Genomic DNA, 15,099 nt, shown 5'->3' with positions numbered 1-15,099 from the left:
GACCACCATCATTTGTATTCTCTCCACCTGTCTTCGGGACCTTAAAAATTGGATTTCTAAGAATGTTATACAGCTAAATGAATATAAATCAGAAATTCCTATCAAGGATCCTATTAGTAAGAGGAACCAATCATCTCGGCTCATTATCCTATAACTTTACCCTAGACTGCAGGAGTCTTGGTGTTGTTTAAGCAATCTCATTTTGGAAAGGAATGTTAAAGTGGTTGTGAAGTCGTGTTTCTTCTTGTGGATTCTTCTTCCAATTCAGAAAATCTTCCAACTCAGCAAAATCACAAAGACAAGAGCATTCCTTTCCACACACAAAAAAAAACAACTTGGAAATTCATACCTTTATCATGTCCTGTATTACTCTTGTAACTGTTTGTGCTTGTTTGCTTATTCAAAAGGCAGCTGTTAGGATTTTAACTTGTACAAACATAAGCAAATCAGCCCAATTTGTGCATTGCCTCACTGGCTACCTATTATTCTTAGCATTAATGGGGCCCCAAGGTTTTGAAACAACCTACCAAAGACAATCATCTTTTAAGCCACTTTTAAAATTGTTATTTTATAGACCAGCTTTTACATATATTTCTAGTGTTTCTAATTATGTGTTCTTTGCTTTTTAATTTTTTCAAATGTTTTCATAAAATTATGATTACCTTTTTTTTAATTATGACTTTTTATCTAATCCTGCTTTCTATCTCATCCTCCTTTTGTGAAGTCACCATTCTTTAATTTTATCTTGTCTATTTTTATTCAGTGGAGCACTTTGAAAATACTGTTGAAGGAAAAAAGAAAAAAGAATAGACCCAGTCTGAAAAGTGCTACATAATTGAAATGTATTATTATTATTATTAATTAATTAATTAATTTTTGTTTCTTGTTTTAAATCCTGTAGAGCTGGGTCCATACTATGGACCTGAGGCACTATAGGGCAGATGTCACTTGATTGACAGTACTCGTCATAATATGTAGGCTGTTCCGAGTAGGGCGATCTTCTGGACTGTATGGATGTTGATGTTGCCTGGGATATGGTTGGTGAACTTTTCCATTCCCTTCTTCATGAGCCCTAGAGCTCCGATGACCACTGGTATTGGTTCGGGCTTCATACCCCATATTCCGGTTGATTTCAATCTCCAGGTGTTTGTACTTGATCAGCTTCTTCTATGACTTTCACTTAGGTGTTTTTTTTTTGGATGGTACTGCCATGTCGATGAGTATGCACCTCTTTTCCTTCCTATTCTTGATAACGATGTTGTTATTATTATTAGCAGTATTAGTGTGGCAGGATTATTTAATGTGATACTTGAAAACAATTCTCTATTCTCTTGACTCTTAGGACTCAAGCCTCCTAACCCTTCAGAGAACAGAGCCATCACTCATTAAAGCACACAACACATTAGATGATTCAAAGATCTATTAAAACCCCGATGTGGCCATAGGACTGATTTTCAATATTCAGGGGAGTAGGGATATATGCGAATAGAAATTCGTATTTGGAAATGCACAGATCATGCATCTTTAACAGCTACAAATGTAATTTGAATGGGAGAGGAATTATTCTTTTTTTACTTTGTAGATCCCTCTGAAAGTTTTGATCTGAAAATAATTGAGGAAACTTCACATACAGTCATCAATTTTTTCTCTCATAACTTAATGATAATGCAGTCTGGTCTGTATAGAAAAACCATGAACTCCAATGTCTGTCTGTCACTCATCAGTCAACATTCTAATCGATGTCCTGCTCACCCAAACATAGCAAGATTCATCTCCAAAATAATTCATCATGACTTGTATCAAACATTTACAAAGTCTAGTCTCTACAAAGTATGCATCTTGTGCAGCCTCTCTAATCGACCTCATCTTTTAGCCTAAAACAACAACGGCTTTATAAACACTTTACTTATAAACATAAATGCATGATTTCATGCATAGATTTATTGACTCTAATACTATTTTCTTTTCCTGGTTAAAACTAAGCCCACCAATTCAGTCTCACACTGCCTATGTTGAATGAATGTGGGAAATAATTCTATTCTGTCTAACTTCTGTATAAAAGAAAATGACTTTTTTTGTCATTTCTTGTGAATAGTCGTATTACCCAATCTAATCCAATGAAAGTCGATTTTTTTTTCCTATTCTTAATTTCAGAATTATGTATCCCTCAAATGGGGAGGCTGGAGTGGGGCTGGAGTTGAGACACTAAATGAATCGTTTATCATTAAATGAAGTTGTTATGAACACAGATAACTTATGATGTCATAAATTGTTGTTATATTTTGTGTAGAGATTAAAAAAAAATCAAAATCTTACATTTAAAATGTAATTCATAGAAACTGTCAAAAAAGGTTTTTCAACCGCATCCAACTCAGACCATGCCCAAACTCAAAACTTCAAAACTGAAAACAGATATAAATAAAGATAATTTGTGGACTAAAACAGATACAGATACAAAAAGAGATTGTGGTGTTGTGCTACAACCTTAGTGGAGAGTCTGCACCGGTCTGCACAAAACAAGGCAGGTCACTATGGACAGTCAGCACACGTTGTCTGGTAGTGTGCATGGGTTAAGGATCGAAATAACTCACCTCCCAACTCAGCCTTCATCCAGGCAGAGCCACCACGATAAAATCAAGCATGTTTGATTTGTCCGACTGGAATCTGGACGCGTCTGAACTCATTGACTATGACCGGAGTCAGAAGGAGTATGGTTGTTTACGACTGTAACTGGCGAAAGTCAGTCGTTAAATGTGTGATGCTGAGTATTTTTCCCTGATGTTTAGGGATTTTAAAAAGTTTTCCAGTGTGTTCCTGGTTTAACTTTGACACCAGTGTGTGTGGTTGTCTCTGTGTGCCTTCAGTTGCATTGAACTTTAACCCTTTACTTTAACCTCTACATCTACCCCTTCCCCCTTTTCTTTAGCTCAGCCCAATAGGGGTGAGAAGAGTTAGATATGGCGCAGAGCCAACAACAGATTACCTCTATATGACATAATCACCACCACTATATAAAATAAAATAAATAAAATACATAAAAAAATCATGTAACCCACCAAGGGTGCCTACATCAGCTGCCTAAACGACCTACTGCCACTCTTTGCTAATGTTGGGACTAGCCTTGTTCACTACATATGCGTATGTACATTTGCCTGCATATGCATGTGTGTATACACAAATGTTTGTGTTCACTCATTTATTCTAAAACCCACTTAATCCAATTCAGAGACGCAGAGGACTGGAGCCTATTCCAGCAAGCATTCAGCAGATGGGAGGTAGACACTGTAGACAGGTTGCCAGGCTATCACAGTGTCCACATGCACACAGTTACCCACATGCCATTCACACCTATGGACAGTATAGGGTCACCAGTTAATTCAACATGCACGTCTTTGGATGGTGACAGGAACCTGGAGTATCTGGTTGAAGCTCACAGAAACAGAGGGAGAACATGCACACATCCTGGGCACACTTTCTGTGAGGAAACGGTGCTGACCCCTAGGCAACCATGCCATATTTATTGTTTGTACGTGTACACATGGGAGTATGTGCATGCACGTATTTAACTATAGCTGTACTTCTTTGCATATTGCGTGTGTGTGTGTGTCCCACCTTACGAACATTGATCCAGTAGCCCATTATATGGTCTGTGGCCTCAGGATCTTTTTGTGTCCACTGCAGGTTGTAGGAATAGTTGTTCCCTTTCAGAATCCGGATGGGGTTGGGTGTGTCATAGTAGAACTCAGCATTGTAGGGACGTGCTGTATGATGGAGGAAGGGAAAGGTGAGAGAACGAGGGTGAGAGGAGGAGCTGGACCTTCTAGGGACTTTCTTTACATGATGTTTTTTTTTTCCTTCCTGATTTGTTCCTTGTGGTAACCTAGGCAAAAATGTCATTGATGGATGGTATTGGTGAAGATAACTGCAGCATATTGATAATGAATATTTACAGCCCTGGTAATTGATCACCCCGTTTGAGCACCTTTGGAACAAGAGAAAGAGGTAGATAGATAGATGGAGAGATATAAATACATATGGAGATAGGAGCGCGATGGGTCCTCTGAAGTTGCTGAAAGTGATCCTGCATGACATTGATTTTTCAAAAATGCAGTGCATAACCTCTTTGTTGTTAGCTTTGTCTATTCAAAACAACTATCGAAGACACAATCATACCAAACAGAATTTGTGATCATAAGAATATAATTGACAAAATCAAACATGTTGAAATGCAATGCAAGACATGATTGGTTTCCAACTTGTACACACTTTTGATGCCACAAAGGAAATAACGGGCATAATTGACTATGAATTTTTACACACACACTGAAATATAAATGTGCTGATATTGCTTTTCCTGAATGAGATGTGGTTTTTGTAACATTTTGAAATCCAATTTAAACCTTTAAGTGATAACTACTGTATGTTACTATTACATTTCACTCCCCTCACACAATACATTATTGAATGCAAAGCATGTCAATGTATTTCCTTTTGTGTTTCAAGGCCACGTATAGAATGGTATTTCTCAAAACACCCAAATTTACAATAATCAACTGCATACTCAAAGTCCAGTGATGGGCGAGAATGGGATAATTGAAATATGTTTTATTTCAATGTGTGTAAATATTCAAAGTAATATATTCTGTTTTGCTCTCAGTTGAGTTATCGCAACTGCCTGTATATGTTGGAAAACATGTGTATTACATTTCAACACGTGATCAATTGCATTTCATATAGGTGTGAATTTTGTTGAATATTACAACAGCACATTGAATTGAATTATTGATAACTTAACAGTCCTTTTGGAAGTTTTTGCTATTGTGTCCATCAACAGAACAGAATACTGCAAAGAAGTGAATTATTTGATGAAAAGACATCGTTAGTTTTCATTCTGCTTACCAGAAACATTAAATTTGCACGTGGATGTCCCTGCAACATTGCTAACTTGACATTCATAGGAGCCGTTGTTGGTAGGATCAAGCTTAAACTTCAGCTCCAGGGTCTCCTTAAGGTCTATTGGTGGCATGAGGATCAGTTCACCGTTACGGAACCAACGAACACTGGTGAGGCGCGATGGATTGACACGCAGCACCACACAGCTCAGGGTCACGATTTGGTAGTTCCTTGAACGCATATCCTGAAAAACTGGATCCAGTATGGGAGCATCTGGGGAAGCAAAAAGGAATCAAGAAATTATATAATTTATAAAACATCTATCTTTGAGACTCATTGTTGACATCGCAATTTTTTAATTCTAGCTTCGCTCAGGAAAGCATGATAATTCTTCTTGTTAATAAACCTGAACGGTTGGAAAAGATCAGATACTTAGTCAGCATTTTTCAGAATTTATGGGATCTATTTTTTTTAAACTTTGCTCAGGTGCATGTTTAAGCACAAGCATACATGGAATACATTTTTAATACTTTTGTGACCTGAGATGCAGGCACAGCATATATATATATATTAAGATTATTATTAATATTATCAATATTAATCATTTTAATAGCATCAATATTATCTTAATATTCGGCTTCTCATTTATTGAACACTTTTATCCACATCACTGATGGTTTAAAAAAAACGCTATATGTATATATTGTGGCGGACACTAGTAGGGGCTATGCCTCTCACCCAGCAGGGCTATGAGCTGGGGGCGTGGTTTACGTTCCCGGGCTCTCTGGTGCAAGGTTGTTCCTGTTGCACTTTGGTTTTGGAGCTGAGGAATAAAGTTCAAACTCGCCTTCGTCTCCTGTGTTTTTCCTCATCCTGCCACATTGGTGACCCCGAATTGAACATGTTTGGAGCAGAAGAAGAGTGTGAATCTACTTCGGCCACGCCACCCCAACTCTCACAGCCAGCCGCTCTCGCCGCGGCTGTGAAGCTCCCAGAGTTCTGGCGGAGCGACCCGACTTCGTGGTTCCAGCATGTTGAGGCGCTGTTCCACCTGCGTGGAATCTCCGCGGACGACTCCAGATACTATTTGGTCGTCGCTGCGCTGGACCAGCAGTCCACACGCCGTGCCATGCAGCTGTTGCGCCCCCCCCCCCCCGTAACACGGTAAATACGTCGCCCTCAAACATCTTCTGCTCCAGAGGTACAGCCTATCTGCCGCAGAGAGGGCAGATAAAATCCTTTCCCTGTCTGGTTTGGGCGACGAGACGGCTGTGGATCTCATGGACAATATGCTGTAGCTGCTAGGCTCGGACGTAGGCGGGTTCCTTTTCCCGCACGTTTTCCTGCGCCAGCTTCCGTCTCCTGTGCGCGCGGCTTTGGCTAACTCCCCGTGTCTGGCCGCTGGTGACTGCCAAGGTTTGGCTGAGGAGGCCGATCGGGTCCTGCTGGCTACCAGAGGGTTCTCTGTGCAGAGTGTGGCATCGGAGCCTCTGCAGCCGGCGTCGGAGGACGCGGACCCGGCAGTAGTGGCTGGAGTGACTGCCCGGAGACGGCGCGGGAGCGGCCTCTGTTTCTTCCACCAGCGGTTCGGCAGCAAGGCGATGCGCTGGGTTCCTCCGTGCACGTTTGAGGCCCCGGGAAATTCCAGGGCCAGCGCTCAGTAGCAGCTGTGGGCGCTGGCGGACGTAGTGAGCTGCTCTTCATTAAGGACTCAATGTCAGGAAGACGGTTTCTGGTGGACTCAGGCTCGCAAAAGAGCCTACTCCCTCCAGCTAGCACAGACATGTCAGCCAAAGGCGGCGGCCCACAGTTGAGTGCAGCTAACGGTTCGTCCATTGCGATGTTTGGCATAAGGTCGGTGACTGTTTGTTTCCATGGGCGCCATTTCGCGTGGGACTTTGTAGTCGCCTCCATTACTGTTCCCATTATCGGCGCGGATTTTCTGTGTGCTAATGGTCTGCTTGTTGATGTTGCAAACCGCCGTTTAATTGATGCTGTGTCTTTCACCACTTTTCCGTGCCAGACAGGGGGAGCCGGGCCGTTAACACACGCTAACATTTTAGCATTGGTATCACCGGTACCCAGCTCCCAGCCATAAGAGACATTTATCACAAATGCTGCCTTCGAAGGGGTCTGAGCATCAGCAGAGATCCCACCCACCCCAACCATGGACTGTTCTCCCCCCTGCACTCTGGGAGGTGCTACAGGAGCCTCAGAGCCCGCACTACCAGGCTCAAAAACAGCTTCTTTCCACAAGCTGTTGCCCACCTCAACCTGGCTACCCACTGAATGTCTGTAGATACTTTTAAATATTTTGTACTCCAGCTCTTTTTTTAACTTATTTTTAGCTTTTGGTCTTCATGTGTGTTTATATTATACTGTGTTTGCTGTGTTTGTCTGAGTCTCTCTTGCACTGTTTGGTGAAGCCACAGCCCTCATTTCATTTGTAACATGTGCCTGCACATTGTTTTTAATGACAATAAATTGAATTGAACTGAATTGAATTAAATTTGTTTCAACGTTTGCTGGCGGATTTTCCATCGGTGACTACACCTGCCTTTTCCACCGCGGTTAATAAACACGGTGTAGAACATTTCATTCCCACTCTGGGACCGCCAGTTTTTGCGCACGCACGGCGCCTCAACGCAGTAAAATTGGCTACAGCTAAGGAGGAGTTCGCCATCATGGAGCGTCTGGGTATAGTGAGGCGTTCCAACAGCCCGTGGGCCTCGCCGCTTCACATGGTGCCCAAGGCGAATGGGTTGTGGCGGCCTTGCGGCGACTTTCACCACCTGAACAACGTCACCACCAATGACCGCTATCCCATCCCACACATACAGGACTTTTCCATACGCCTGGCAGGTACCACTATTTTCTCCAAAGTGGACCTGGTGCGCAGCTATCATCAGGTTCCCATGCACGCAGAGGACGTGCCCAAGACCGCATTTGGGCTTTTTGAGTTCATGCGCATGCCTTTTGGCTTGAAGGGGGCAGCGCAAACCTTTCAGAGGCTGATGGACTTGGTGTTGTGTGACCTTGATTTCGTGTTCGTTTATCTCGACGACATATTAGTGGCCAGTCTGTCAGCTGAAGAGCACCTGGCGCACCTGAAACAGGTTTTCCGTCATCTGGACGAACACGGCCTGATAGTCAACCCGGCCAAGCGTCAGTTTGGACTGCCGGTGATTGACTTCTTGGGTCACCGCATTTCGCCGCAAGGCGCGGTCCCATTGCTTTCTAAGGTGCAAGTGGTGGCGGAATTTCCCCGCCCAGTCGCTGTTAAGGCATTGCAGGAATTCTTGGGCATGGTGAATTTCTATAACCGTTTCCTCCCTCGCGCTGTCCACCTCCTTCAGCCACTTTACGAAGCCCTGCGGCTTAAGGAGGCTAACGACCCTGTCGACTGGACTCCTGAACGGTTCCAGGCCTTTGGCGGAGCTAAGTGCGCCCTGGCTAATGCTGCCCTCCTCACCCACCCCACACCCACGGTGTCCATAGCTTTAACAACCGACGCGTCTGACATAGCCGTGGGGGCTGTGGTTGAACAGCATGTGGTGAATGCGTGGCAGCCACTCGCATTTTTTAGCCGCAAACTGCGAGATAGCGAGCACAAGTACAGCGTTTTTGACCGAGAGTCGCTGGCACTGCACCTTGCAACCCATCATTTCCGCTTCCTGCTGGAGGGTCGCTCCTTCACGGCTTATGTGGATCATAAACCGCTGACTTTCGCCATGTCCAAGGTGACTGAGCCGTGGTCTGCTCGTCAGCAGTGTCACCTAGTGGTCATCTCTGAGTTCACAACGGACATTCAGCATGTGGCCAGGAAGTCCAACCCTGTTGCTGATTGTCTGTCGTGTGTGCTTGTGTGTCCCGTGCGCCTCGGTGTGGATTTTTCCGCTATGGCTGCCGACCAGCCCAGCAACCCGGACGTCCTTGCCCTTAGGTCAAAGCGTACCGGCCTCAAGCTAGAGGATGCGGTGATCCAGGAAGGTGGTCCTGCCCTCCTCTGCGATGTCTCCACCGGCCGTCCCTGCCCCGTTGTTCCAGTGGCCTGGCGCCGTCGACTTTTCGAATCGATTCACTCCCTCTCGCACCCTGGAGTTCGGGCGTCGGTGAAGTTGGTCGGTTCCAAGTTTGTCTGGCCTGGCCTCCGCAAGGACGTCAAGGGTGGGCGGCTGCATGTGTGGTGTGCCAGCGCGCTAAGGTCCACCAGCACACTAAGTCGCCCCTCGAACCGTTTCCGATCACGGCCAGACGTTTCGACAACGTGCATGCGGACCTAGTGGGCTCTCTACCTTCTTCACAGGGTTTTACGCACCTGCTCACAGGCTGTCCCTCTGTCCTCCATAACATCCTCGGACGTTGCACGCGCGTTTCTTTCCTCCTGGGTCGCCCGTTTCGGCACTCCGTCAGATATCACCTCAGACAGGGGCCCCCAGTTCGTGTCAGCGCTCTGGTCGGCACTTGCGCGATCCTTGGGTGTGCAGGTAAACTGCACTACTGTGTACCACCCTCAGGCTAACGGCTTGTGTGAACGTTTTCAGCAGTTGCTCAAGGCAGCGCTGCGCTCTCGGATGGTAACTGGGTGGATCGTTTACCTTGGGTTATGCTCGGGTTGCGTTCGGCTCCTAAGGAGGATCTCGACGCTTCGCCCGCTGAGCTGGTGCTCGGTCAGCCGCTCCGCGTCCCTGGGGAATTTTTGCCTGGGAGTTCCGCTCCTCGACCCCGTCCGGCCGTTTATCCTTTTTTTGTCCGACAGCACTCGGGTTCCAGGCCCCGTTCACCACTGTTTTCCGCGGTCGTTCGTGCCTGCGGAGCTCATGTCGGCTCGTTTTGTTTTTGTACGGCATGATGCTCACCGCTCGCCCCTCCAACCCCCATACGATGGCCCATTTCGGGTTCTTGAGTCGGGTCCTAAGGGTTTTGTGCTGGATATGAGTGGGCGTAGGGAGCGTGTCACGCTTGATAGGCTTAAACCGGCGCACAGGGTGGCAGACGAAGTTGTGTTTCCGGCCCAAGTTCCCTGTCGGGGTCGCCCTCCTTCCAGGACCCCGGCAGTGTCTTCACAGGTTCAGCATTCTGCTTCTCAGCTGGCTTTGGACTGTGTTTCACCTACTGTTTCTGCTGAGGGACGGCGCAGCCATTATGGCAGGCTGCTTAAGCCTCCAGTGAGAAACTGATTTTCTTTCCAGGAGTCCCTTCTGGGTGTTCGGGGGGAGGCTGTGTGGCGGACACTAGGGGCTATGCCTCTCATCATGAACTGGGGGCGTGGTTTATGTTCCCAGGCTCTCTGGTGCAAGGTTGTTCCTGTTGCAGTTTGGTTTTGGAGCTGAGGAATAAAGTTCAAACTCGCCTTTGTCTCATGTGTTTTTCCTCATTCTGTCACAATATATATATTTATATATATTAAGATAGATGTAGGGAAAAAATACTTTAATTCATAGCAGTACAAGCCTGTTTCCTGCATCACACACTCATCAGCTGCCAAGAGCAGGCAGGCGCACACACACACACACATATATATGGTGTTGATAAAAGTGCTCAACAAATGAGGAGTGAAATATTAAGACAGATGTAGGGGAAAAAAAAACTTTAATACATAGCAGAACAAGCTTGTTTTGTGCATCACGCACTCATCAGCTGCCAATGTGGTTAAAAAAAAACAAAAAACACAGTCAATAAATACTACGTTGCCCTGCGTCACTCCCCTAGTTATGGTGCACAGCAACCAATGCGAGGATAGAAAACATTTGAAAAATATTACAACTAATGGGGTATGTAGTTACGATGCACAGCAACCAATGTGAGGATAGAAAACATTTGAAAAATATTACAACTAATTGGGTATGTAGTTACAATGCACAGCAACCAGTGGGAGGATAGAAAACATTTGAAAAAAATGTGAAAAATAACATCAGAAACATTAAAACCAATGGGGTAGGGTTTGGGGCTTGTTTTGAAAAAGCAAGGACTTAAAGGGCCAGGGCACTGTTGAAAAAGCATATATATATTCTACACTGACTCAGAAGCAACTAGAGGCTCAACGCTCAAACATCAATAATAATATTAATAATAATAATGCATTTTATTTGTGGGCGCTTTTCAAAACACTCAAGGACACCTTACAGAACATAGTTATAAAAAAAACAGCATTGTATCAGACAGCGTAAAATCAAAACAAAGCAGGGTAGACAATAAAACGTTAACACAACAGGTAAGTATAAAATCAACATCTGCACAAAACTCAGTGAAGCGTGGATCAGATTGAATATGCCAGTTTGAAAAGGTACGTTTTGAGATGGGATTTGAAGGTTGAAAGAGAGTCAATGTTGCGAATTTCTTGTGGGAGAGAGTTCCATAGGTGGGGGGCAGAACAATTGAAGGCTCTAGTCCCCATGGTAGTCAAGCGGGCCGATGGTGTAGTGAGTTGGAGAAGAGATGAGGATCTGAGAGTGCGGGAGGGTGTGCGGTTATGAAGGTGTTCAGAAAGATAGGAAGGAGCTAAGTTATTAAGGGCTTTAAAGGTGAGTAGCAGGATCTTGAAGTCAATACAGTATAAAACAGGAAGCCAGTGGTGTTGCTGAAGAACAGGAGTGATATGATCTATGGAAGGAGTTCTGGTAATGATACGGGCAGCTGAATTCTGGACCAACTGAAGCTTATGAAGACACTTGATGGGAAGACCAAAAAGGATAGAATTACAGTAGTCAATACGAGATGTAACCAGGGTGTGAGTGAGTATGGCTGTGCTTTTAGGTGTAAGTGATGGCCGAAGACGATTAATGTTGTGTAGGTGGAAGTATGCAGACCGAGTAACATTGTTGATGTGGGTTTCAAAAGATAATAGAAGGAAGCTACTGTCACAACGTGAGATGGAGAGGCTCCAACAGGATGCCTGTACAATTAGTCGCCCTGAAGGGCCACACAAGTGATTGGGATATTTATAAGAATGTCTGTACTGAATAAAGACTAGAAGTCCCCAAGTCCAAATGGAGACACCGCCAAAGGTGGTTGAGAATGGCAGCGCTAAGATCCTGTGGGACTTCAGGTTCCAGACTGACAAGCAGGTGCTTGTCGATAAGGAAGAGCAGACAGCTGTAGTGATCGATGTAGCAATCCCGAGTGATGGCAACATCAGCGAAAAAAAGAACACGAGAAGCTAAAGAAATACCAAGGGCTGAAGGAAGAATTAGATCAGGTGTGGAAGGTGAAATCCACAGTAGTCCCAGTGGTAATCGGAACACTAGGGGCTGTGACCCCCAAACTGGGAGAGTGGCTCCAGCAGATTCCAGGAACAACATCTGAGGTCTCTATCCAGAAGGGTGCAATCCTAGGAACAGCTAAGATACTGAGCAGACCCCCCGTAAAAGGGTGAGAGGGAGATATACACTCACCGGCCACTTTATTAGGCACACCTGTCCAACTGCTCGTTAACGCAAATTTCTAATCAGCCAATCACATGGCAGCAACTCAATGCATTTAGGCATGTAGACATGGTCAAGATGATCTGCTGCAGTTCAAACCGAGCATCAGAATGAGGAAGAAAGGTGATTTAAGTGACTTTGAACGTGGCATGGTTGTTGGTGCCAGACGGGCTGGTCTGAGTATTTCAGAAACTGCTGATCTACTGGGATTTTCACGTACAACCGTCTCTAGGGTTTACAGAGAATGGTCCGAAAAAGAGAAACTATCCAGTGAGCGGCAGTTCTGTGGGCGAAAATGCCTTGTTGATGCCAGAGGTCAGAGAATGGCCAGACTGGTTCGAGCTGATAGAAAGGCAACAGTAACTCAAATAACCACTCATTACAACCGAGGTATGCAGAAGAGCATCTCTGAACGCACAACATGTCGAACCTTGAGGCAGATGGGCTACAGCAGCAGAAGACCACACCGGGTGCCACTCCTGTCAGCTAAGAACAGGAAACTGAGGCTACAATTCGCACAGGCTCACCAAAATTGGACAATAGAAGATTGGAAAAACGTTGCCTGGTCTGATGAGTCTCGATTTCTGCTGCGACATTCGGATGGTAGGGTCAGAATTTGGCGTCAACAACATGAAAGCATGGATCCATCCTGCCTTGTATCAACGGTTCAGGCTGGTGGTGCTGGTGTAATGGTGTGGGGGATATTTTCTTGGCACACTTTGGGCCCCTTAGTACCAATTGAGCATCGTGTCAATGCCACAGCCTACCTGAGTATTGTTGCTGACCATGTCCATCCCTTTATGACCACAGTGTTCCCATCTTCTGATGGCTACTTCCAGCAGGATAACGCGCCATGTCATAAAGCTCGAATCATCTCAGACTGGTTTCTTGAACATGACAATGAGTTCACTGTACTCAAATGGCCTCCACAGTCACCAGATCTCAATCCAATACAGCACCTTTGGGATGTGGTGGACCAGGAGATTCGCATCATGGATGTGCAGCCGACAAATCTGTGGCAACTGCGTGATGCTATCATGTCAATATGGACCAAACTCTCTGAGGAATGTTTCCAGTACCTTGTTGAATCTGTGCCACGAAGGATTAAGGCAGTTCTGAAGGCAAAAGGGGGTCCAACCCGGTACTAGCAAGGTGTACCTAATAAAGTGGCCAGTGAGTGTATATAGCAGCAGGATAGCTCAATAGGTAACAGTGCCAGCTTTCCTGCGGGGAACAACACCAGAAAACACCTCAAAGCATCAGCTACTGGTTGATAGAGCAGTCACCCAAGACTCTATGACCAGACAGACCAAATGAAGTGAAGCTACTCCAGCAGTGCTGAAAAAGGGAGGAAGCGGGAGGAAAGCAGAACTCCAGCAGTGCTGAAAAAGGGAGAAAGTGGGAGGAAAGCAGAAAAGTTTTTAGCAAAACAGCCAAAGTAACAACCTTTTTCATGGCGGCTAGTTATGACACTAACATTACTAAAGAGCAGTAAGAAGCTGCTGCTTGTACCAGCACTAGTGTTAGCATTGCTAATACTAGCGAAGAGCAGCTACCCACTGCTGGCAGTGTCAGCCCAGGTTACTCAAGCAATGCTACTGCTATATGCAAGACAACCTTACAGGATCCTTCGACTGGAGATGGTAATGGAATTGCTGCATTCACTCTCCATGATAACTATGGCTATGATGAAGATGGTGATAAAGATACTAATCAACAACTAGTGAGTAGCAGTCACCCTAACCAATGTGTTACAATTGAAGTTGACCCAACACTCTGGCTCAAACAACTGTCAGACAAAGAGTGCTGCTCAATAATTCAGAGAGGACCAGTTCAGATCAAGGACAGAATTTTTCTAAAAAATCAAGAGGGGCACATATTTACAAGCAGCAACTTTTACATGCAAATGAAGAATGGAGAAAAGATAAGCAGATCCTTGCTCTTGTACAGTGGAAAAAAGGGCTTATGTGCTTTTGTTGCCATCTGTTTGGAAACTGAGATAAGAGCATTTAGCTCAATGGGAATGGGTTCAATAACTGGAAAAATATTTCAGCCTACTTGAGACAGCATGAGAAATCTGCTGAACACATCACAAAGATGAATACCTGGTGCAATCTATCACAACAGAGACAACAAACAAACACAGCTATGGTTCAGGTGAACCAAGATCTAATTGCTCTTGAAGTAAACTGCTGGAAATACATTTTAATAAGATCAATTGCAATTGGGAACCATCTGGCAGAGCATAATCTTGCATTTCATGGCCGCTCAGACAGGTAGTTTGGGTCTGGCAATGGAAATTTCCTTGGGCAACTAGAACTCATGGCTCAGTTTGACCCAGCCATGAGAGAGCATTTGAGGAGAATTCAGACAAACGAGCTTAGTGACACTTATTTAAGAAAGCATATTCAAATTTAACTAATTTCCCTTGTGGCAAAGTGTACAACTGACATACTGATGTGTACAATTGTAGAGAGAGGGTAAAGAAAGCCAAATCTTATGCAGTAGACTGCACTCCAGACCTCAGTCACAATTAGCAGCTACCAGTGGTGCTACGAATTGTAAATTGTGAGACCTGAAAAGTTTATCCATTCATGAGCCCTTGATTTTTTTTTTCAGGCACTTGAGACAACAGGAAAAAGCTCATGTAAGTCATTTTTAGGGCACCTAGAAACACTAGGTTTGGATCTTTCCGACTGTCAAGGCTAGTCTTATCATAATGGGAGTAACATGTGGGGTAAAAAGCAAGGGCTCCAAATTAAAGTGCTTGAAGTAAACAACA

The 15,099-nt window shown here is 44.8% G+C and overlaps 1 protein-coding gene across 1 annotated transcript in view; it reads right to left on the bottom strand.

Annotated features, from left to right (window-relative positions):
- The window catches only part of LOC130112027 (MAM domain-containing glycosylphosphatidylinositol anchor protein 1), a 326,189-nt gene that overhangs the window by 104,942 nt on the left and 206,148 nt on the right, over positions 1-15,099 (bottom strand). Inside the window, exons 10-11 of the mRNA XM_056279334.1 lie at positions 4,900-5,166; positions 3,613-3,761 (exon numbers count right to left, since the gene is read on the bottom strand). Coding sequence (XP_056135309.1) covers positions 3,613-3,761; positions 4,900-5,166 — 416 coding nt within the window. The remainder of the gene's footprint in view (positions 1-3,612; positions 3,762-4,899; positions 5,167-15,099) is intronic.

This window comes from Lampris incognitus, chromosome 4, assembly GCF_029633865.1.
Source record: "Lampris incognitus isolate fLamInc1 chromosome 4, fLamInc1.hap2, whole genome shotgun sequence".
Classification (NCBI taxonomy): Eukaryota; Metazoa; Chordata; class Actinopteri; order Lampriformes; family Lampridae; genus Lampris; species Lampris incognitus.
This window is presented reverse-complemented; position numbering and strand designations above follow the sequence as displayed.